Source organism: Prionailurus bengalensis, chromosome D3, assembly GCF_016509475.1.
Source record: "Prionailurus bengalensis isolate Pbe53 chromosome D3, Fcat_Pben_1.1_paternal_pri, whole genome shotgun sequence".
Lineage (NCBI taxonomy): Eukaryota > Metazoa > Chordata > Mammalia > Carnivora > Felidae > Prionailurus > Prionailurus bengalensis.
In genome coordinates, this window is record NC_057356.1 from 65999358 (window position 1) to 66024666 (window position 25309).

The 25309-nt window shown below is 42.9% G+C and overlaps 1 protein-coding gene across 6 annotated transcripts in view; it reads left to right on the forward strand.

Moving 5' to 3' along the window:
• Positions 1-24749, forward strand: part of SLC14A1 (solute carrier family 14 member 1 (Kidd blood group)) — a 40767-nt gene extending 16018 nt beyond the window's left edge. For all 6 annotated transcript variants that reach the window (XM_043558712.1, XM_043558715.1, XM_043558710.1 and 3 more), the window contains 8 exons: positions 5359-5515; positions 6437-6626; positions 9044-9172; positions 10646-10838; positions 14798-14945; positions 15142-15276; positions 21143-21192; positions 22690-24749. In XM_043558712.1, coding sequence (XP_043414647.1) covers positions 5359-5515; positions 6437-6626; positions 9044-9172; positions 10646-10838; positions 14798-14945; positions 15142-15276; positions 21143-21192; positions 22690-22866 — 1179 coding nt within the window. In that variant the 3' untranslated portion in view covers positions 22867-24749. The remainder of the gene's footprint in view (positions 1-5358; positions 5516-6436; positions 6627-9043; positions 9173-10645; positions 10839-14797; positions 14946-15141; positions 15277-21142; positions 21193-22689) is intronic.
• The last annotated feature ends 560 nt before the right edge of the window (positions 24750-25309 follow it).

Sequence of the window (25309 nt, forward strand, 5' to 3'; positions counted from 1 at the left end):
AGAGGTTCAAACTTAAGCAACCATCAACTTAATATAGACTGCCAAATGCAGAAAATGTTAATACAAACCGAATGATAATCACAAATCAAAAACCAGTAATAGATATGCAAAAATTAAAGAGAAAGGAATTCAAGTATAAAACTAAAGAAAACCAACTAATCGTGAGAGAAGAGAGCAAGAGAAAAAAGGGAAAGAGAAAAACCACAAAAACAACCATAAAAAAGTAACAAAATGGCAATAAATACATACCCATTAATAATTATCTTGAATGTAAAAGGACTGACTGCTCCAATCAAAAGACATAGGGTGGCAGAATGGATTTAAAAAAAAAAAAAAAGACCCATCTAGATGCTGCCTGCAAGAGATTCATTTCAGACCTAAAGACACATACAGGCTGAAAATAAAGGGATGGAGAAGGATTTATCATGCAAATGAATGCAAAAAGAAAGCCAGGATAGCAACACTCAAATCAGACAGAGTAGACTTTAAAACAAAGATGGTAGCAAGAAACAAAGAAATAAACTACATAATAATAAGGGGAACAATCCAGCAAGATAAAACAAGTGTAAATATTTATGCATCCAACATGAAAGCACCCAAATACTTGAAAAAGTTAATAGCAAACATAAGGAAAATAATCAGTAGTAATACAATAATAGTAGACTTTAACATCCCACTTAACATCAATGGACAGATCATCCAAATAATAAATCAATAAGGAAACAGTGTCTTTGAATGACACATTAGACCGTATGGATTGAAGAGATACAGTGAGAACATTCCATCCTAAAACAGCAGAATACACATTCTCTTCAAGTGCACATGGAACATTCTCCAGAATAGATCACATGTCAGGCCACAAGTCTCAATAAATTCAAGAAGACTGAAGTCATACCATGCCTTTTTTCTGACCACAACACTATGAAACTACAGATCAACCACAAGAAAAAAATCTGGAAGGAACAAAATACATGGAGGTTGGATAACATGTTATCCAACAACGAATGGGTCAACCAAGAAGTCAAAGAATAAATCAAAAAATTCATGGAGACAAATGAAAATGAAAACACACACACAAAAGAAAGGAAGAAAATGAAAGCACAATGATCCAAAATCTTTGGGATGCAAACGTGGTTCTAAGAGGGACGTCATATAGCAACACAGGCCTAAATCAAGAAGCAAGAAATATCTCAAATAAGGAACCTAACATTACACCTAAAGAAGCTAGAAAAATAACAAGAAACCCAAATCAGAAGAGGGAAGGAAATAATAAAGATTAGTGCAAAAATAAATTATATAGAAATTTAAAAAACAATAGAACAGATTGATGAAACCAGGAGCTGGTTCTTTGAAAGGATCAACAAAATTGATAAACCTTTAGTCAGACTCATCAAGAAAGAGAGAGAGAGAAAGAGAGAGAGAGAGAGGGAAAGAGATAATTAAAATAAACAATATCACGAAAGAGGAGAAATAACAAGTGACATGGTGGAAATACAAAGGATGGTAAGAGAATATTATGAAAAATTATATGCCAACAAACTGGACAACCTAGAAGAAATAGATAAACTCCTAGAAACATATAACCTCCAAAAACTGATTCAGGAAGAGATAGAAAATTTGAATAAACTGATTATCAACAATAAAACTGAATCAGTAATCAAAAACTCCCAATGAACAAAAGTCCAGTACCAGATGGCTTCACAGGCTAATTCTACCAAACATTTAAAGAAGAGTTTAATACCTATTATTCTCTAGCTATTCCAAAAAATAAAAGAAGGAAAACTTTCATATTCATTCTACGAGGCCAGTATTACCCTGATACCAAAACCAGATAAAGAAACTACAAAAAACAAACTACAGGCCAATATCTCTGATGAACATGGATGCAAAATTCCTCAACAAAATATTAGCAAGCCAAATCCACCAATACATTAAAAAAATAATTCACCATGATCAAATGGGATTTATTCCTGGGATGCAAGTGCAATATTTGCAAATCAATCAACATGATATATCACATCAATAAGAGAAAGGATAAAAACCATATAATCCTTTCAATAAGTGCAGGAAAAGCATTTAACAAAGGACAGCATCCAATTATGATAAAGAAAAGTCTTAATAAAGTAGATTTAGAGAGAACAAACCTCAACAGAATAAAGGCCGCATATAAAAACCACACAGTTAGCATCATACTTAATGGTGAAAACTTGAGAATTTCCCCCTAAGATCAGAAATAAGACAAGGATGTCCATTCTCACAGCTTTTTTTTTTTAATGTTTATTTTTAAGAGATAGAGTGAGAGCGGGGGAGGAACAGAGAGAGAGAGAGGGAGACACAGAATGCGAAGCAGGCTCCAGGCTCTTGACAGCTCAGAGCCCAACGTGGGGCTCGAACTCACAAACCGTAAGATCATGACCTCAGCCGAAGTCAGACACCCAACCGACTGAGCCACCCAGGAGCCCCTCACCACTTTTTTTTTAAAGTTTATTTATTTAAAGAGAGAGTGTAAGCAGGGGAAGAGTAAAGAAAGGACAGAGAGAGAGAGAGAGAGAATGCCAAGCAGGCTCTGCACTGTCAGTATGGATCTCAATGAGGGTCTCAAACAAGCATGAGATCATGACCTGAGCTAAAATCGAGTCAGATGCTTAACCGACTGGGCCACCTAGGCACCCCCACTCTCACCACTTTCATTCAACACAGTACTGGAAGTCCTAGCCACAGGAATCAGACTACAAAAAGAAATAAAAGGCATCCAAACTGGTAAGGAAGAAGTAAAACTGTCACTATTTGCAGATGACATGATGCTATAAATAGAAAACCTTAAAGACTCTACCAAACTACTAGAACTGATAATTGAATTCAGTAAGTTCCCAGAATACAAAATCCATGTATAGAAATCTGCTGCATTTCTATACACCAATAATGAAAGAAGAGAAAGAAAAATTAAGAAAGCAATCCCATTTATAACTGCACCAAAAATAATAAAATACCGAGAAATAAGCCTAACCAAGGAGGTGAAGGCTTGTACCCTGAAAACTATAAAACATTGATGAAAGAAATTGAAGATGACACAAACAAATGGCAAGATATTCCAAATTCATAGTTTGGAAGAACAAATATTGTTAAAATGTCCATACTACCCAAAGCAGTCTATAGATTTAATGCAATCAGTATCAAAATACCAATAGCATTCTTCACAGAACTATAACAAATAATACTAAAATTTGTATGGAACCACACGAGACCCCAAAGAGCCAAAAGAATCTTGAAAAAGAAAAACAAAGCTGGAGGTATCACAGTTCCAGATGACTACAAAGCTGTAGTAATCAAAACAGTATGGTACTGGCACAAAAACAGACACATAAACCAATAGAACACAATAGAAAGCCTAGAAACAAACCCGCAGTTATATGGTCAATTAATCATCAACAAAAGAGCCAAGAATATGTCATGGGAAAAAGTCTCTTCAATAAATGTTGCTGGGAAACCTGGACAACTACAAGCCAAAGAATGAAACTGGACCTCTTGCTTACACAATACAGAAAAATAAAGTCAAAGTGGATTAAAGAACTAAACATGAGACCTGAAACCATAAAAATCCTAGAATAGAGCACAGGCAGTAATTTCTCTGACATGGGCATTTCTAATATGTTTCCTGAAGCAAGGGAAATAAAAGCCTAAATAAACTATTGGGACTACATCAAAATAAAAAGCTTCTGCACAGCAAAGGGAACAACCAACAAGACTAAAAGGCAGCCTGATGAATGGGAGACGATATTTGCACATGACATAGCTGATAAAAGGGTAGTATCTAAAATATATAAAGAACTAATAGAACTCAAACCCCAAAAAACAAATAATCCAATTAAAAATGGGCAGAAGACATGAACAGACATTTCTCCAAAGAACACATACTGATGGCCAGCAGACACGTGAAAAGATGTTCAACACCACTAATCATCAGGGAAATGCAAATCAAAACCACATAAGATACCACCTCACACCCATTAGAATAACTACGATCAAAAACAGAAGAAGCAGCAAGTATTGGTGAAGACGTGGACGAAGAGGAACCCTCACGCACTGTTGCTGAAAATGCAAACTGGTGCAGTGACCGTGGAAGATAGTATGGATGTTCCTAAAAAATTAAAAACAGAACTACTCTGTGATCCAGTAATTGCACTACTTGGGATTTACCGAAAGAATAAAAAAACACGAACTTGAAAGGATACATGTACCCCTATATTTATTGTAGTATTATTTACGATAGCCAAATTATGGAAACTGCCCCAGTGTCAATATAATGGAATATATGGTCCATCAATGATAGTAATATTCATATATATTTTTTATATATGAATGATCTTTTTTGTGGCTGAATAATATTCCATTATTGTATATATTTTATATAATATAAAATGAAATATTATTTGACCATAAAAAAGATGTGATGTGATATACAATGGAATATTATTCAGCCATAAAAAAGAATGAAATCTTGCCATTTGTAACAACATGGATGGAGTTAATGCTAAGTGAAATGAGACAGTCAGAGAAAGACAAATACCATATGATTTCCCTCAAATGTGGATTGTAAGAAACAGAAAAAATGAACAACAGAAAGAAAAAGAGACAAACCAAAAGCAGAGTCATAACTAAGGAGAACAAAGTGATGGTTACCAGAGGGGAGGTGGGTGGGGGGATGGAGGAAATAGGTGAAGGAGATTAAGAGTACACTCACCATGATGAGTACTGAGTAATGTATAAAATTGTTGAATCAATATTGTATGCCTGGAACTAACATAACACTGTATGTTAACCAGACTGTAATTAAAATTTTAAACTTAATTTTTTAAAAAAGCCTTCTTCTCTCGGGAAATAGCTGTTTGGTCTGCATTAGTGAGCACCATTTTGTAACCTGACGTTTGGCTCTTTAACTGACAGCATGAAGCTTCAGTACTTGGTCTTAGCTCTTTCTATATTATTACCTGACTCAGTATGTTGAAATTAACTATTTTTCAGTCTTTCCTATTACACTGAGCTCCTTGAGAGCAGGAGGTAGGTGCTCAATGAATATTTGTTGAACTAGAAATGGACTTACGAAATTCAAGGCCAGAACCTTCTCATGGTAGCATTAAAGGCAGTGATGAAAAAAGTACTATGGGATTTGGATGTGGACAATACTCGCCACGGCAGTGTTTCTGGAGGAAATCGATGCTTTCTTAGTCCCCTGGTATGTCATGGTCTAAATGAAGTGCTTTTAAACTCATCCTCTATAGCTACTGTAAGCAGGCCCGATGCTGGCCAGTCTCAAGTGCTCTGGCTTAGGATGTTTATGAGTTCTGTCCTTTTCTGAAGGAGCCAGAGGAAGAGCTATCCATGGAGAATAGCCCCACTATGGCTAAAATGGACCAGGGTGAAAATCAGGTTTTACCAAGTCCAAGAAGAAGACGCCTCCCCAAGGCACTTGGCTACGTCACCGGTGATATGAAAGAATTTGCCAGCTGGCTTAAAGGTATTTATGCTTCCATCCCTTGGGTTGATGGGATAGGTAGCGTGGGGTTCTTGTACTCATATCTTTCGTTATATTCCCTTGACTTTTTTTTTTAATTTTTTTTCAACGTTTATTTATTTTTGGGACAGAGAGAGACAGAGCATGAACGGGGAAGGGCAGAGAGAGAGGGAGACACAGAATCGGAAACAGGCTCCAGGCTCTGAGCCATCAGCCCAGAGCCTGACGCGGGGCTCAAACTCACAGACCTCGAGATCGTGACCTGGCTGAAGTCGGACGCTTAACCGACTGCGCCACCCAGGTGCCCCCCCCTTGACTTTTAACTATTCGTCTCCTCTCCAGTTTTTAACTGTTTGGTTTTTTTTTAAGATTTTATTTTTAACTAATCTCTATACCCAACATGGGCTCAAACTTACAACCCCAAGATCAAGAGTCACATGCTCTACCGACTGAGCAAGCCAGGCACCCCTAACTTTTTATCTTCTAACCTGCAAGCCCCTTCCAATGTTTTGCTTTTTTATGGAGATAGTGGTCAGGATCAGGGCCCTGTTCATAATAGAGGAAGGCACCTGGTTCCATCCCATAATTTCAGCACTTAAAGACTGAAGTTTTATTATTGGTAATGCATTTCTTTGACTTAAGAGTCTGTACCACTGAGCATGGTAAATAAGTGCATTCTGTGCTTTCTGCAGTGGAGATTCTAATAGAGGCAGTGTGGGTGGAGCATAAAGAAACAGAAGGGTTTCAGGGATCTGAGGGCCACTAAAAGGGAAATGACTCAGAGGGAAAAAGCTTCCAGGAATATCAAAACTTAGTTCACCTTTCTCAGAAGGGGTGTTGATTTTACTCAGGGTGGGCATTAGGCATGGAAAGGAGAATCTTGCCTTGTCGATTCCTTAGCTCTGCGTGTCTCATCTCTTCCAGACAAACCACAGGTGCTCCAGTTCGTAGATTGGGTTCTTCGGGGCATATCCCAAGTGGTGTTCGTCAGCAACCCCATCAGCGGAATCCTGATTCTGGTGGGGCTCCTCGTCCAGAATCCCTGGTGGGCTCTCAATGGCTGTGTGGGAACAGTGGTCTCTACCCTGACGGCCCTGTTACTTGCTCAGGACAGGTAGGCGCGTCCATTCAAGCCTGCTCGTCTTGCTTCTGAGAACACAGGAGCCAACCAGTGACTTTGGGAACCAGTGATAAAGTCCCACTCTTCCCAGAAAACCTACTTTTATTCCACAGAACTCTACATTTGTCTTGAGTCAGACATCAAGGGATCATCTATATCCCTTATTATTTCTCTTTCATCATTCACTAAATCATTCTTCTTTAATGATTAATCAATTTATCATGAGCATTTTGTTTGGGCATGAGTTCTTAAAAAGTCTTGATGGCTTAAAATTAAAAAAAAAAAAAAAGTGGGGCGGGGGCGCCTGGGTGGCTCAGTCGGTTAAGTGTCCAACTTCAGCCCAGGTCATGATCTCACAGTTCGTGAGTTCAAGCCCTGTGTCGGGCTCTGTGCTGACGGCTCAGAGCTTTGGATTCTGTGTCTCCCTCTCTCTCTCTCTGCCTCTCCCCAGCTCATGCTCGCATGCTGTTTCTGCCAAAAATAAACAAACTAAAAAAAAGAATTTAAAAAAAAGTCTTGATGGCTTAAAAAATTCCACTAATTCCATTATATTTTGTTTCCATGCTTAGTTTAGCAAATTCATTCTTTATAGACAGTGTAAAGGTTAGCTCAGTTTCTAGAAAGATGAATAATCACAAATTCCAAGTTAGTAAGTTCTGACTTTCTAAGTGTTTACGTGTTTTCTCAACCACGTGTTAGGTTAAAAATAGCACATACATTTTTAAGTTTACTTATTTATTTTGAGAGAGAGAGAGAGAAAGAAAGAGCAGGCAAGTGGGGGAGGAGCAGAGAGAGAAGGAGAGAGAGAGAATCCCAAGCAGGCTGCACGCTGGCAGCACAGAGCCCAGCTCAGGGCTCGATCTCATACTCGACTCAAAAATAGCATGTACTTTATAAATTGATCTGTCATTGAAGAAGTGATAAGCTGACTTCTACAATGGGAGAAGACAGCTCCTGACTTCCTAGTTTTATCAGGGAGGCCACTGGTCTTCTAGATGTCCAGGATCAATGCATAAGCACCAGTGGATGGTCATTGTAATGACTCAGCTCTTATAACACTTACCATAAATTACCTAAGGAGCTAACCAGAAAGAGAATCAGAAAAAGTTCCACTCTCCCATCAGGTCCAAAGAGCCTGATTTGTTCTCCATAGTCCTATTTCAACGCACATCAGGAAACAGTCTATTCAGTATGGAGGTGTGGTCCAAGACTGCGCCATATCAACTATTCCTTCATTGTTTTGTTCAAGTGGAAAATGACACATTTTCCTTATCAGGTGTTATTTAAAAATCAAGCCATATTTACACGTGTTGATTTTCAAATCTCTTTTACTCTCTTCAGTCCCAAAGGACCGCATTAAAATGGCAATCCTGTGTTAAGCGAATCCACATCTTCCTGAGGCCTTAAGTATGGCGTTCTGTAACTTGCAGACGTTGCCATTAAAGCAATGACAGTCAAGCATCAAGTCTCCAAGTCCCTTATTAGAAGATGAGTTTTTGCATAGCTGTCCACCGTCCTCATGTATAGTCCCACATTCTAGAAGACAGTATCACTTCTGGGGTTAAACCAGTACAAAGCCCATCACTTTCTACCTGTCCTGATACATTAGTTAGGGGAGACCAAGACATTGGACAGAGAGTCCCTCCTCTCATGCTCTCACCCAGGTGAGTGTAAGCGACACCACCTTGCTGTTGCACTGGTACCTACTGCCCCCGCTGAAGCTCTCACACCACCCAAACGACCCCTGTAGTGTGGCCTCTGGCTGTGTCACCTTCCTTCAGACCCTGCACCTAACCTCACATACTCACTCCACCATCTTTGCACCCAGGGCCCAATGACTTCATCCTTTAACTCAGCCCTTCGTGGTGTGGGATGTCAGCTCTTAGAGCCCTGGGGGGCCTGGCTTGTCAGCCTTGGGACTTATTCTGTAGAAGCTGTTCTATTTCTCACTTAGGGCTTCTAGTGCCCTCAATTATGAAACGGGAACCATTTGGGTCAGGAATAGAAAATTGCCAATAGGACAACCTTCAGAAGTGAGGTGAAATGCTGAGAAGCATAAAGAATTCGGTGCTAAATGTGCACATAAATGGAGTACCCTGCCCAGGAAAGGTAATTGTTTTTCATTGCAATAACTTGAAAATGGATATTTGGAGACGACCAAGTAGAGGTGCAGGAAGATGAAAACGTATGCTGAGCTGAAGATGAAAACGTATGCTTAATGTTTATAAGGTCACAGACACTACAGAAGTGAATTTACAAGTCGACAATCTTACACCTCTTACCAAGAGTGTCAGAATTAGGAAAGTTTCACATAAGAGCTCTGAGGCCCTTAATGATGCAGGTCAGAGGCCCTTAACGATACAGAAGAAATAACAACTTTCCAATGTCCATGCTGTGCCTCTTGCCCACAGGTCAGCAATTGCAGCCGGGCTGCAGGGCTACAACGGCACCCTGGTGGGAATACTCATGGCTGTCTTTTCAGACAAGGGCAACTATTTCTGGTGGCTGTTATTCCCTGTGTCTGCTATGTCCATGACTTGGTAAGTTATACCTGGTTTTCAAAATGCCTTAAAAAAAAACATGTATAGGGCCAAGAGAGAATGGGGAGTTAGTGTTCAATGGGTACAGAGTTTCAGTTTTGCAAGATGGAAAATGTTGTATGAATGGACAATAGGGATGGTTACACAACAATGTGAATGTGCTTAATGCAAGTGAACTGCACCCTTTAAAATGGTCAAAATGGTAAATGTTATTATATATTATATTATATATATAAATATTATATATTATACATATATAAATATGTATGTGTGGGATGGAGCCTAAAGATTTGCATCTCTAACTAGTCGCCTGGTGATGTGGCTGATCCAGGAACTACACTTTGAGAACCACTCTATGTGTGTGCCTATATGAACTCTCCCTACCCACCTGTCCCTGCTACCTTCAAAAAATTTCTTTACTGAATTCAGTTCCTTTTTTTTTTTAAACCTAAATCCTTCAATCCTTCACACTAGTTCCTTAAACCTCCTCCCCCCTTTGTTGGAAGCAAACATTTCCTTCTTATTATGACATATTTAGGATATAAAACACTGATATCCACACAAATGAGAAGTGTGGCCCACTAAGGACAGTGTCTGCTGGGCCACCCACCCTGGCTTCAACCACAGGTGTGTGGGAGAGAACTTGCTGGTAGAGCCAACCTGTCCAGGAAGTAATTTCTGACCAGTTCTGAAGAACTGGCTGGAGGACGGAAGTTGTGCCCTGCAGTGCTCCCCACACCCTTTCCCATAACCTGGAGCTCTTGACCTTAGTGATGGGCCAACACAGGAGAGCACAAAAGAGGCTCAGAGACCATCTAATCTAATCCAATCCCCCAGGCTACAGACAAGGAAATGGAGGAGTAGTTCCTTGCCAAAGGTCACCAACTGCTAAAGCTGCTGCCCCCATCCTCCATCCCAATCTTCTTCCTCCAAGCCCACACCACCATATATCCTTCCTTGGACAATTGTTTCTCTTCTTCAAAAACAGATATAGTAAACATGAAGATGATCTAGAAATTCAAGATGGTGGTCGCCTCTGGTGGGGAGGGAGGGGCATATGATCAAGTGGGTTACACAGGGGGGCTTTAACCGTGTAGATAGTATTTTACTTCATGTCTAAAATACTTCAAAAATATTTCTAAAACCTGGATTTCATAAGTCACTGTGAGAAACCCCAGAATATAATTTTTCAAAACCAAGTAAGCAAAGCATTCATTTTTGACCTTGTGTAAGAATTATTCTCTGACAGGGTTTATTCCACGTGTGTTTATTTTTTTTTGTTTCGTTTTGGTTTTTCGGTTATCTTCCCCCCACCCCCCACCCCCCCGCCATGAAAAGTTTGTTGAAATAGTACTTTAGGGACATATTTGCCCAGGAGACAAAGCCCCTCCATGCTGTAGAGATTCAGTGTCAACTGACTTGTCACATGCACGTTCTTCCATTCTGTTCTGTGGTCGTTGCTGTTGTCATTAGTCCAGTTTTCTCAAGCGCACTGAACTCCTTGTTCTGCAAATGGGACCTCCCCGTCTTCACCCTGCCCTTCAACATGGCGTTGTCAATGTACCTTTCGGCCACGGGACATTACAATCCGTTCTTCCCAGGCAAACTGTTCAAACCTATAACCGAGGTTCCCAATGTCACCTGGACTGACCTCAGTGCCCTGCAGGTAAGGTATACCGTCTTCTCACATTCCTGCCTGGCTCTGGAAGACTCTGTGTCCTCCTGGCTAATTGTTCTTGGGCATCAGAGCCTTATGGAGACTCAGCTCTAGGGTGGCCTTGCTGCCTTCATCTTGCCCTCTGAACCATTTGTCCTGCTCCAAAGCTTTGGGCTCTAAGGATTTGTGTATTATTGTTATTGAAGTATAGTTAACATACAGTGTTATATTAGTTTCAGGTGTACAATATAATGATTCAGCAATTCTATACATTACTCAGTGCTGATCAGGATAAGAGTACTCTTAATTCCTTCCACCTACTTCACCCGTCTCCCCACTCACCTCCCTCTGGTAACCACCATTTTGCTCTCTGTATTTAAGCATCGGGTTTTTTGTTTTTTGGGTTTTTTTGTTTTTTGTCTCTTTTTTCTCTGTTCTGGGGTTTGGGAATTTTTTAAAATATTTTTTTTAATGTTTATATTTGAGAGAGAGACAGAGCATGAGCAGGGAAGGGGCAGAGAGAGAGGAGGAGACACAGAATCTGAAGTAAGCTCAAGGCTCTGAGCTGTCAGCACAGAGCCTGATGTGGGCCTCAAACTCAGAGACCATGAGATCATGACCTGAGCTGAAGTTGGACACTCAACCAACTGAGCCACCCAGGCACCCCTGTTCTAAGGGGTTTTTTTTAATGTTTATTTATTTATTTTGAAAGAAAGAGAGTGGGGGAGGGGCAGAGAGAGGGAGAGAGAGAGAGAGAGAACCCTAAGCAGGCTCCCCACTGTCAGTGCAGAGCCCACCATGGGGCTCAAACCCACAAACTGTGAGACCATGACCTGAGCCAAAGTCAAGAGTCAGACACTTAACCAACTGAGCCATCCAGGCACCTCTCTAAGAGGTCTTTTAAATGACTGCTCAAAGCTAACTTTTCCTCCTCTTTTCCCAAAATCCACTCCAGAGTATAGCTCTGTTTCAAAGTAGGAGTCAACGACTGTTTCAAACTTTGGGTGGGTGTGTTGGGGGCCATCCTTTGAGGCAAGGCCTCCAGCCTGGAGTTAAGGCTTCCATGATCTGGCTCCTCTGATCAAAAGAATTTGTTCCTTCCATTAGATCTCGTTACAGAACCTCTCTATTCTGCTTTTTCATTTGGCAGATCTCATAGAATAGGTACAATAATTCATGGTTCTCAAGCTTTGGTAGGCATCAGAATCATTGTTTGTTTCTTTTTTAAATACCAGTACAAGCCCCATCTCAGACTCTCTAAATCCTAATCTCTGGGAATAGAGTCTGGGAGCCTGTATTAACAAGCTTCCCAAATAACGGTGATGTAGGCCAGAGTTTGAGAACTGCTATCATAAGATGTATTCTATGTATCTCTTTACAGATGTGCACAAAGAGAGCACCTTTTTAAAAAATCTGGTTGACCCAGGGGTGCCTGGGTGGCTCGGTTGGTTAAGTATCTGATACTTGATTTTGGCTCACAGTTTGTGAGTTCAACCCCCATATCAAGCTCTGTGTTGACAACATGGAGCCTGCTTGGGATTCTCTGTCTCCCTCTTGCTCTGCTCCTCCCCCATTTGTGCTTATGCTCTCTCTCTCTTTCTCTCTCTCTCTCTCAAAAATAAACATTAAAAAATAATAAAAATAAATTAAAAACCTGGTTAACCCAAATCACATTCCAGCTCTTCCTGTTGGTGTTTATTTAATAACTCTGTTTAAGGTTTCTTGACTATTAAAAACAAGAGAACACTTAAAATCAGAAGAGGGGTGCCTGGGTGGCTCAGTTAGTTGGGCATCCGACTTCAGCTCAGGTCATGATCTCACACCTCGTGAGTTCAAGCCCCGCATCGGGCTCTGTGCTGACAGCTCAGAGCCTGGAGCCTACTTTGGATTCTGTGTGTGTCTCTCTCTCTCTCTCTCTGCTCCTCCCCTGCTCACACTCTGTGTGTGTGTCTCTCTCTCTCAAAAATAAATAAACATTAAAAAATACTTTTTTTTAAATCAGAAGAAAACTACCACCTTTTATGATGTGAAAAAGACTGGCTTTCCCACTATCAGGTTATGAAACCCCATTTGCTGTCCTCCTTGCTGAGCAATCAAAACATGTGAAGAGCTCAGGCAGGCTTTTCTGTACATTCTTGCCCAGAAAATAAATAGGAGCATTTGGAAATAACCCAAAAAGAAAATCAAATGTTTATTCGAATCCCCTGTGAAAAATATTATAAATAATGTTAAGTAATCTATCTAAAATGTCCCTGTCCAACATAGTAGCCATTATCCCCATGTGGCTATTTTAATTTAAATTTGAAATTCATTACAATTAAATGAAATTAAAAATTCGGTTTCTTAGCCTCACTAGCCACATTTCAGGTGCTCAGTAGGCACACGTATTGGGCAGCACACATATGGAATATTCCACCTCCGTGGAAGTCCTGCTGGATAGTGCTGATCTGCGGAGGTAAGGGTCTTGCTCTTCTCACTATGAACTACGGCCCCAACATCAGCACCCTTATTTCCCATCTCACCCAGCTTCCGCCTCCCGGGCTACCCAGGGGATAGTTCTGATGTCCGGTTCTGAGATGAAAGCCTAAGTAGTCTTTGCCCGCATCAAGTTCCCTGCTCTAGAGAAACAGGAAATGATTTCGCATAGACATGAAGATCCAGTGTGGGCTGGAAATGTTAAGGTCCATCTTAGGATAGACTCAAACTCACAGTATGGTCCCGTGCTCTGAGCAAGGACTGATGCAGCATTTGGAAGCCAGCATTAGTTCCAGCCTAACGCGTGAAGGGAGAGGGCAGTTCCCCCTGCCGAGGCAGAGCCCCTGTGTCAGAGTCACTGCTTCCCCAAAGCCCCTCAGAAGGTATACATGTGACCTAGAGAAGACGGAGGGAGCAAGATGGGAAGGCATCTTTCAGTAAATGGTCTTGGTCACAAAGGAACCTAGTGTGGCTAATTATGCCTATCCTGGACCTACCGAATGTGTTGCTATAAAATGCTATTCACATTTGTTAGCTTAAATCAAACCCTGTCCCTTCCCGAAAATCGCCATTCTGTGAACACATGAGCTGAATTCAGGCCTCGGGCAGAAAGTAGACATTTACATGTATTACATGTAAATTTACATGACATTTACATGTATTTTTGTGGGGTTTTTTTGCACTGACTGGCAGTTGTTGATAACTGGAATAAGCTAAGGATATTCTGGTTTAAATAAATACATGTTCTCATTAACAGCAGAAGTGTCAATAGGGTCCTGATTCATGAACTTGCTGATAATTGCTTCTGAATTATGGATAAGAGAACCCGACTCTGGGTCTCTGGCCTTAACAACCCAATTGCAAGGGAGCAATAGTACTTCTATTGACCACAGTGTGCACTAATGTATTAGGCCTGAGAACCAATGGACAGTTAAAAGCAACACAAGTGTAAGCTGTGAGGCAGTGACTCCACCTGGGAGCTTAGCAGCCAAAGCCACCGTGTCAGTGCAGCAACAGAGCCCCAGAGTGAAGGGGGTTCTAGGAAGGTGTGCTCAGTATGCAGCAGGTATGGGCTGGTGCATCTTTTGGGATAAAGCAAAAGTGTGAGGTTTTTCTGTAAAGAGAGAGAATTTTTTAAAAGGCGGGGGGTGGGGGTAGGGTGATGGTACCTGGGTGGGCCAGTTGGTTGAGCACCCAGCTCTTGATTTCAGCTCAGGTCCTGATCCCGGGGTCATGGGTTTGTCTGGAGCCCCACGTGAGGCTCCGTGCTGAGCGTGGAGCCTGCTTAAGATTCTCTCTTCCTCCCTCTGCCCTCTCCCCCACTTGCATGCACTCTCTCTCTCTCAAATTAAAAAAAATTTTTTTAATTAAAAAAATAAAAAAATTAGTCACGCTGATCTCAAAAGACAAGCCCACTCTACCATTGCCTTGTATGTGTTTGTAGGTGTCTGTTCAGTTGTTTTAATGACCTCGTTCTCTAAATGGCTTTGCAGCTGTTGAAATCCCTGCCCGTGGGTGTCGGTCAGATCTACGGCTGCGATAACCCGTGGTCGGGGGGCATTTTCCTGGGCGCCATTCTGCTCTCCTCCCCGCTCATGTGCCTGCACGCTGCCATCGGGTCACTGCTGGGGATAGCGGCAGGTAAGCCTGAGACGGGCAATGGGATATCGAGCACCTCCTCCGCTGCATGCACCCCCTCCGGCATCTTCCATGCTCCAGACCTTTCTTGAGAGCTCTGCTTCCAAGAACTCCCTTGGTGCCTCCCCCACCCCTAACCTCCTTCCAGAGCATGCTGCCTTTTGTCCACAGCTGTGACTCCTTCTGTCTTACCTAACAGGACTCAGTCTTTCAGCGCCATTTGAGAACATCTACTTTGGACTCTGGGGTTTCAACAGCTCTCTGGCCTGCATTGCAATGGGAGGGATGTTCATGGCACTGACCTGGCAAACCCACCTGCTGGCTCTCGCCTGCGGTGAGTATACTGTACCTCGGAGGGAAGCTCGCTCATAACTATGGTATCAGCCCAAACAGTAAGATATGACTGTGTGAGGAACTGGGGCAAGGGTTCCAGTTTGGGCCCCGGCTTTCTGCGTGTGTGAGCAGGGCAGGTGGCTTCCTCTCTCTGGGAGGATTAAGCCCTGCTGGGCCTGCCTCATGGGTTATCGTGAGGACAGGAGAGCCTGTTGAGCCATATTAAACATTTGCCTTATGTATATGTTGGGGGATAGAAACTTGACTCGTCCTATGTTCTTCATACTAGTCGTTGACCCAAGAAACAGTAATAAAATGAGTCAAGCTAAACACAGAGCCATTTCTCCTGGTGAGTCAAGCAGGACTACATGTGGCCCTTTGAGAATCACAGGAACCAGCTGTTCTCACACTTCTGGGAGTGTCAGGATCACCTGGAAGGCTTGTTAAAACACAGATGGCTGCCCCCCTTCCCCAGTCCCTGATTCGTCGTTAGAGGTGGGGGAGGAGTTGGTGTCTCTAACGAGGGCCAGGTGGCACTGATGCTATTCCTCCGGGACCGCATTTTCAGACCCACTGTATTCATCCATTCAGACCCCCATATTCCAGCCAGACCCTCCTGTCAGAGCCAGATGGTTCTGGAGATCCCCACACCTTTCTTCTCATTTTACTACTGGGGTTCTGAGGCCAGAGAGGTGAAGTGATGTGCTGAAGGGCATCCAGTCAATTAGGGTAAATTCAAGCCCGGAATCTACATTCGGTAACAACTTCTGTAATTCCCCTACCCTACTCTGTTCCCAGTGGCAGCATTCAGGCCTTTAAGAGAACACACCTCAAGTGATAGAGATTTGAAAAGCTAATGGATTTCTCAGGCCCTTGTAAAGTGGAGACATATTCGCCCAGAGCCTCTGGCATCCCTAATTCAATACGAAGTAAAAAGTAAGATAATGTATTAGAGTGTAGGGATACTGGGGTATCCCTGGGTGATACTGGGGAAGGGTGGAATGTGCAGAAATTATTTGTAATCTAATGGCAGTACTTGTGTAGAGTCAGTTTATCACCAGATTAATCAATCCAAGTTACCTACACCGCTATTAAAATGGTGGACCACATACACACACACAATGGAATACTACTCAGCCATAAAAAGGATGAAATCTTGCCACTTGCAACAACATGGGTAGACCTTGAGGGCATTACGCTAAATGAAACAAGTCAGAGAAAGACAAATATCATATGATGTCACTTACAGGTGGAATCTAAAAACACAAAACAAAGCAAAACCCAGACCCATAAGTACAGAGAACAGATTGGTGGTTGCCAGAGAAGAGGTGGATTAGGAGTATAAATGGATAAAGGGAAGTACAAACTTCCAGTTATAAAATAAATAAGTCATGAGGGGTGTAATATACAACATGAGGAATCTAGTCAATAATATTGTATTAACTTTGTGCGGTGATGGACGGTGACTTTACTGAGGTGAGCATCTCACGATGTATGCAAAGATGGAAACACTATGTTGTACACCTGAAACTAATATAATATTGTACGTCAATGATACCCCAATTAAAAAAAATAAGATAATAAAATAAAAGGCTAGACCACATGTCAGGCAGAGAATTTAGAATGGATTCCTGCACTGGGCAGGAAGCAGGACCAAGGATTTCTAAGGCCTCACTCAATTTTAATTTTCTGATGCTGTAGTGAAGTTAAAAAAATCTCAGATTGTTGTGGTGTTGCCACTTTACATGTCATTTTGCCAATTTCCTTATAGTACACAGCTGTTTCACCAACTAGTCCTGTCAAACTTTTTGCTCATTTTCCCATATTTGTTCATAAGCTTAGGGCAAAGGAGAAAACTGATTACATGTCACCTGAGGTAGGCCAGGTTAGAAGCTTTACTGTGAGATTCTTTGAGATTTCAAATCTTTTTTTTTTTAAGTTTATTTTTGAGAGAGAGAGAGAGAGAGAGAGAGAGAATCCCAAGCAGGTTCTACGCTGTCAGCACTGAGCCCAACACGGGCCTCGATCCCACAAACGATGAGATCGTGACTTGGGCCGAAACCAAGAGTCCAACACTTCACCGACTGAGCCAGGCGCCCTGAGATTTCAAATCTTTATTCAAGGGGCTTACATTTATGTTTCTGTGTGGGCGGTGATAGAAAACACATATTAAACACTCATGAAACCCACGTGGCCATGGCCGGATATGATGTATCTGAACTTCCTCCCAGACAGTACTGGGAAGACCTAGGGGGTTAGCAACTTTAGATCCAGAAATTCCTGTGCGCAGAGAGTGTTATGGTCAAGGGCAGAAGCCAGGTGGGTGAGAGCAAGCCCACTGGAGACCATATGATATCTGTGACAGAACAAGGACACATCCGCAGTACCAGATTCCCTGGGGGCACATGACAGTGCAGAATCATCAAGAAGCACCTCCTAGGGGCACCTGAGTGGCTCAATTGGTTAAGTGCCCCCCTTCGTCTCAGGTCATGGTCTCACGGTTCATGGGTTTGAGCCCTGCGACGGGCTCTGTGCTGACAGCTCAGAGCCTGGAACCTGCTTTGGATTCTGGCTCTCCCTCTCTCTCTGCCCCTTCTCTGTTCTCACTCTGTCTCTCTCTCTCTCAAAAATAAATAAACATTAAAAATAAATTTAAAAAAATAAAAAAAAAAAGCACCTACTAGACACGGTGACTTTTCTGTATGTCCTAAAATTGAGAGGAGGAAGTCCTGTTGGTGGAGGCAATCTGACTGGATGGTCGGGGCCAGCATGGGCACACCCTGAGTACATCCTTCAAGATCAAGCAGAAACTGTTTTGGTCACACGAGTTGTTGCTGAGATCTTGACAGACTGTGGAAAGGGATGAGGCCAAGATGTTAGCAGATGGGTTTCCTCAAAGCAGGAATATCTTCATTATTTTCTTCACTATAGAATTAGTATGGGCTTATGGTACCAAAAAAAAAATCGATAAATACAGAAGAGTATAAAGCAGAGTGTAAAAAGACTCCCCCCTGCTCCCTCAGTATAACTTTTTTGCCTCCCTCTTATAAGGACCTCAGGTTACTTTGGGTCCACTTGGATAACCCACACTCATCTCCCGGTCTCAAGATCATTAACCTAATCACAGCTGCAAAGCTCCTTTTGACAGATAAGGTAACATATTCATGGGTTCTGGGGATTAGAGCGTGAACGTATTTGGGGGCCTTGACTGTGCCTATCACGCCTACCTTCCTTCGGACAGGTCAGATTTTCTTTAATGGCGTAGCGTAATGGATGAGGCAACGTACTGAATTAGTTGAGAACCCAGACCCTCTGCCACGTCCTAGCTCTGCCAAGTTTAACTTCAGTAGATGCCACGTTCAATAGATGCCCTCCCCCAGGGGCCATCCCGCTTTCCCCTGCCACCAGTGGTGTGTGAGAGGGCACGTTTCATCCACACTAGGTACTGGCCATCCTTTCCCTCTTTGGACATAAAGTTTTGAGGCAGACCTCCAGCCCCCTCCTGTAAGGTAAATCTCACGTGGAAAACGTAACAGCAAGTTCCAGCTTGCCCACGTCACCCTGACCCTGCCAAACCAAAGACCGACTCGGCCAGCCAAAGTAAATAAAGAACGGACATTCATTACAGAGTTGCTCGTTCATTAGATCACATGGCCTTATCAGCAAGAGGACCCGGGAAGCTCTGACAGGGCCCGGCACTGCTGCCTTCCCTGCCTCGACACCGGAAGCTGCCCACCAAGGAATTCCTCGGTCTTGTTATTTTATCAGTGCAAACTGCAAACACGTTTCGTCTCCTTTTAATGCTTGGCTTGTCACAGTAGGACTTGTACACGGTGGCCTGTGGGGACGGACATTGCCGGCCCTTCTTCTCTCGGGGCCTCTCCTCTCCCTCTGCTGCCCAGAGCTCTGTCAGAGTCATCACCTACAAACTGTGGTGTGCAGAATGTCACCTCTACCGTAAGGCTTTCCCAGTCTGATTTAGCAAATCTTAATTGATGGGCAGTTACTGTTATGCAGTCTGACTCTCTTACTATGGGGAGAAAAGTGACTCGTAATTGGAGAGCACCTGGAAACCGCATAACAGTAAGAAACCAGAGCAGTGCCTTCCAAATGTAATAAGTATCAAATGGAGAGAAGTGGCAATGAGTCTCAGGTGCTCAGGGGACATCTCCTAGAAGAGCCGGCGCCCAAGGGAGCAAGGACAGAATATTCCGGTACTTGCCCAAGGGCCGGTGAATATTTGTTGAATGAGTGAGTGAGTGAATGAACGAATGAAATAGAAAAAAAAAAAGAATGAAATTCTCAAAACCCAACAAAAAAGCTCTTCCAACCCAAGCTGTTGCTGGCTTCTGCTCAGGTCAGTATCTCACCCCCCAGGGACAGGGATGGGTTTGAGAGCTGCTCTTTGTGGAAATACAGGATTGCATGTGAGATTCATCTCCTCCCTGTAAAGAGCATCTTCAAGTTGCCCTTTGAGAAATGATAAAACCAGATTCCGAAGTTCAGGGATTTGTACAATTAAATGGCAGAGCTGGGGTTTGAAGCTTGTCTTTCCAAGACACGCCTTTCCCGCTAGCTGGAGACAATTCAGATGTTGAAAGACATACTGTTGAACAAAAAATACCAGGACAAAAAGACCAAAGATTGATAAAAGGTTGGAAGTCTGTGGTAAAGTAAATGAGGGAGGGAGTCCCTCCGCCCCCACTTCCTGCCCCGCCCCATGGTGGCTGTGTGATTTCTCCTGCTTTGGGGCAGTAGATGGTGGGTGTGCCTACTGGTGAGTGCTGCTGGGCCAGGTGGCTGTGTGGCCAGCTTATGAAGGTCATTCTGCAGCCTGCCTTGGTGAAACCCGAGGGCTTCCCTGAGCCTTCTTGAGCCCCCCCCCCCCTTCAACTGATGATTAGCTACTTGAGAGCTTTGTTTTTGTTGTTTCACATTGAAGGTCACAGATATACTCAAACTGCTACTTTAAGATTTGCGCTTGCTCAGAGTAAATAAAAACGTAGCATGTTAGTTCATTAGCCCGTATGCCGATCTTAATGGTATTTGGAAAAATGTTATGGGGAGAAATCCCAAGTTTGTGTTCCGTTTCTACTGATCTCTGAGTTAGCATCTGTTTTTTTATACCACAAGTGTTTCTAACTGTGAATTCTAACCAATACGAGAATCCTTGTGATCGTACAGAAACCGTGCTATCCGAAGAAACATTCATACTTTTCATTTTAGTCCAACCATGCTCAGATAAAATAACAGGGAAGTTTATTGGCCATGGAAAGCCTTAAGGATCAGCAGTAACATGAACCAAATAGTAATCACAGAAAAGCTACCTTTACTGAGTACTTCTTTTTAAATTTGTTTTAATGTTTATTTTTGAGAGACAGAGCATGAGCGGGGGAGGGACAGAGAGAGAGGGAGACAGAATGTGAAGCAGCCTCCAGAATCTGAGCTGTCACAAGAGCCTGATGCGGGGCTCAAATCCATGGACCTCGAGATCATGACCTGAGCCAAAGTCGGGCACTTACCCGACAGAGCCACGCAGGCACCCCTACTGAGTGCTTCGTACTGCATGCTAAACCCAAGTATTACCTGCTTTCGTGTCACACCAACCCCATGAGAAAGGAATTCCTATTCCCTCTATTGTGCAGGTGAGAAAGTGAAGGCTTAGCATGGAGGCCACCAAACTCCTAAGTGGTGGAGTCTGGATTTGAACCCAGAGCTGCCGACTCTAAGCTCATAATTATAACCAGGGTGCTGGGCTGGCTGGAAAAACATGGAAGTTTCCTTTCCAGGGGATTTATACCAGAAGGCAGTCTTCCCTGTAATGAGAAGTGCACCTACTAAGTGCTGTTGTTCCCCTTTGTTTGTAGCCCTGTTCACTGCCTACCTTGGAGTCAGCCTGTCACACATGATGGCTGTGGTGAGTTTGCTTTAATCTTGCATTGTCGTAACATGATTGATCAGTTTTTGATGATATGGAAACCCTCCCAAGGTCCCCCTGGGTGGTGTCCCATGCAGGATCCATGGCTGTGATAGCCACTACTTTCTCATATCCTGGACCTGCCTGTCCCCACTCACCTTGTAGCTTCTTCGTGAATTATAATCCAAACTACAATCACCAGGCTTGCTAAAAATATCAGATTGATAATTTAAAGAAGTGAAACTTAGGCTGTATAACATATTTATCAAGCTCATATTCTAACTCTGAGTGTCAGGGAATTGACCTTAGAATATCTTCTACTTGAACAGAAAGCCAAGACTATGTGGTGGTTGAGAAATCAGGAAAGAGAGAAAAATATAATTGGCTAATGACCCAGATGGTGCTGTTTTTTGTTTTGGGTCAAGCCATTAGTTTTTCATACCCCTTGTCTTTTTTTTTTTTTTTTAATTTTATGTTAGAATGAGAGAGAGAGAGAGAGAGAGCAAGGGAAGGGCATAGAGAGAGGGAGAGAGAATCCCAACTCAGGGCTCAATCCCATGACCTGAGCCGAAATCAAGACTTGGATGCTTAACCAACTGAGCCACCCAGGTGCCCCACACCTTGTCCTTTTTTAAATCTCCATCAGTCATAAGACTTATTCAGACTCACATCCTGGCTTAAGTATTTAAAAAAATTTTTTGATGTTTTATTTTTGAGAGAGAGAGAGAGAGAGAGACCAAGCCCATGAGCAAGTGAGGGGCAGAGAAAGAGGGAGTCACAGAATCCAAAGCAGACTCCAGGCTCTGAGCTGTCAGCAAAGAGCCTGACGCAGGGCCCAAACTCGTGAACCGTGAGATCATGACCTGAGCAGAAGTCGGACACTTAACCAACTGAGCCACCAGGTGCCACCCCTGCTGAACTATTTAGTAGGCAAAACCATCTCCCATTTAGTGGCTCCTGCCCCTCTTTTTCCTTCCTTTTCAGCACTGTCCTGCCCCTGACCTTCTCTTTCAGAACTGCATGAGTTGCCAAGCCCAGAGGAAGGACCTCCCCTCAAGGAGCTTAGAATCTATTTGGGAACTGGAACAAGAGAAAGGAAAGCCAGTAGAGTCCAAGACTAGTCTGGGTGGAAATCGGGAGGAGAGACGGCACCACAGGCTGAACTCAGCAAAGAGGGCCCTGTGGGTGTGATGAGGGTCAGGAGACATTGGCGGCTTGCTAAGTGACATCTCTAGGTGCCCCGTGGCATAGGAAGCCCACTGTATGAAAGGAAGGGAAAGATGTACAAGGTGGACAGGCAAATGACCACCCTAAGAAGCAGATGAGGGCATTTCACCTGCTAAATGCCCTGGGATCTTGGACTCCATCTTGGGCATTAGTGGAGCCTGGGTCAGTGCTCCAGGGATGCATCCCCCTGGGCTGAATGAGAATAGGATGAAGGGTGGTACTTTGTGACAGGATCTCAGAGAAGCATGTGCCTTGTCTCTTCCTCTTCAGGCGGGATTGCCAGCTTGTACCTGGCCCTTCTGTTTGGCCACACTACTGTTCCTCTTGCTGACCACGAAAAATGCCAACATGTACAGGATGCCCCTCGGTAAAGTCACTTATCCTGAAGAAAACCGCATCTTCTACATACAAGCCAAGAAAAAAAGGATGGTTGAAAGCCCTTTGTGAGAGCAACCCCACCCACAGCCATGGTCACAAGGGGTGGCTGACCGACTGCCCCAGGTGACCCCCAGGGTCTTGGCAAACTGCTGTTTTTTGCCCTTAACGACTTTCGTACTACTAACCCATTGGCGATCTGCTCTTAGGCTCATTTTGTAGCTTTCTCTTAGACTCCAGGAGCATCCCCAAACATGTGAGAGACCAGATGGTGTGCCCTGGTGGGCCGTTGGTGCTAAGACTAATATATTCATAAGGTCAAGTGCTCCAACAGAAGAAGACGTGAGACCAGAGCTAATGATTGACATTTATTGATATTCTTGGTGTTTGGTTAGGCTACGTGATGTTAACAGTATTAAAAAATTAAGCTCTACAACTAAGCCTCAAGTGAATGGAATTCATGGTCACAAAGTCAAAGTCAACCCAGAATTCTCAGATAAGCAGTGTGACTTATTTGAAATTGATACAAGTTATACATGACAGTGGTAGTGCCCACAGCTCATGCCCCAGCCCCTCAGCAGAACGGCCTAGATCCTGCCCTGTGTGGGTGGGATTCTCTTACGGGAGACGGGCTGATTCTTTCCAGGCGGACACAGCTGTAGGAGAGAGAAAGGGATTTTATCAGTCAAAATTATTCTGGAATGTTATTTTTCTTAGACGTGGCAAAGGATTTTTTTAGATAAGGTTTATTATCTTTTTCTTATGAGAATGCATTTGTGTTTTCAATGAGGTAAAATAAGAGAAGTTCCTGGCTTAACCAGTTCCTAGATATTAAAGAAAAGTTACATTTTTATGAAATATTCGGCATAGCTGTTTTCACTTTAATCCACATGTTGATTTTGTAAATGCCAGGAACGTGTAGAACCAAGTTATCAGCATCCAAGGGTCCTTTAACGCCACAATTTGCAATCCATTTGGGATGTTTTACATGTTATAAAGCCTGAAAGTTAAGTTCAGATTGTTTCTGGATGCTTGGAAGTTGTTGAATTTCTTAAAAAAAAAAAAAAATTCATGAAAAGAAAAGTCATTATTATCTGCACACTCACAATATTCTCACTCAGAACCCAAAGGTAAAGGGTTCTCCTGTTTTTCTTTGTTTTAATTTTAAAGTCATCAGTCCTATAAACATCCTATAACCAAACACACTGAGGATGCCATAGAAAGTGCCACTTGCTACCTTCCGCTGAATCTGTATGGATTCAGTCTTTTGGAGGATTCGGAAAGAGAAACCGTGGAATCCTAAAGGGTTTTTCCCCCCTTTGGGTTTGCAGTGCTCAGTGCAAAATATTTAGGTTGCTGCAGGAATAAACAGAAGAAGGGAAGCCAACCTAAAATATTTCAGGGAGAAGTCCACTTCTTCCTTTTCTCAGGAAAACAAACGTTCTGACTTAACAACCCTGTGACCAAAGCCTTTTGAAACCCTGAATTTGCAACTGTCATAGAGTCATGTGGAAAAACTAAATCTTCACCGTGCAAACGGAAATCTCCCTTGTTAGGGAATTTGTGAAATAAGACTTGGTGGGAGGGCAGGGGAGGAGGACTCAAAAATGAAAGCAGAACCAAAGATAAACCAGGAGAGAAGAGCCCAGGCTGTGGTTGAGTGAACCAGAGCCTCTGACATGCCTCCAGGCCCATCTTCACAGGAGCTGGAGTGTTCTCCGTATACCTTCTGCTGGTGGGCTCACACAGGCGTGTAAATAGGCACATTCTAAAGCCTTGTACATGGCCGAATTTAAATGGTATTAATTTTTTCAAGCTGTTTTTGTTACTAAGTGTTACCCTGAAATGAAGTGAGTATTTTGTTAGTTTCCTCAGGGATCACTTGGATTCTTTTCCTATTGTTTGTATAACAAATTTCTAGGTAAGAATATGAATAAAATTATACTCACAGCTCAGTTTTGTACAGATTTTGTTTAAAAGTCACCTATGCCTTTTATAGCTATCGTGTGTGTATATTAACAATCACATGCATAATTGTGTCTTGCTTATATGTGCTTATGTTTTGATGTGCTGGTATCCTGATTCCTTTCTTCTACTTGGTAACAGCACCAGACGTGCCTCTGAGCATACCCTATTCAAGTCAGATATATGGGCCCATCCCTGTGGGTCTCCTCTCAACTACTCATCGTTCTCCCCACTCAGGGTTGAGACTGGATTACTGAGGATAGCCATGGACGTTCAGGACATGCTCCTAAGACTTTAAGATGAATATCCCGCCAGGCAGCTCCAGGCATCCCGTCCGGGCCCTCGGTACCCCACCAGGACTGGGCCTCAGGGGGCAGCATTCTGGGAGGAACTACTTCTCAGAACGTTGCCCCTGAAGGTGAAGCAGTGCTTGTCTCTGAAACCTGCCTTCAGAGACTGCTCTCCCACCTCCCTTCATCCACGGTTAGCGTGTTTGAAAGAAAACATGGTAAGAATGGAAATTCACTCCAACCTTCAAAGGCAGTCCAAA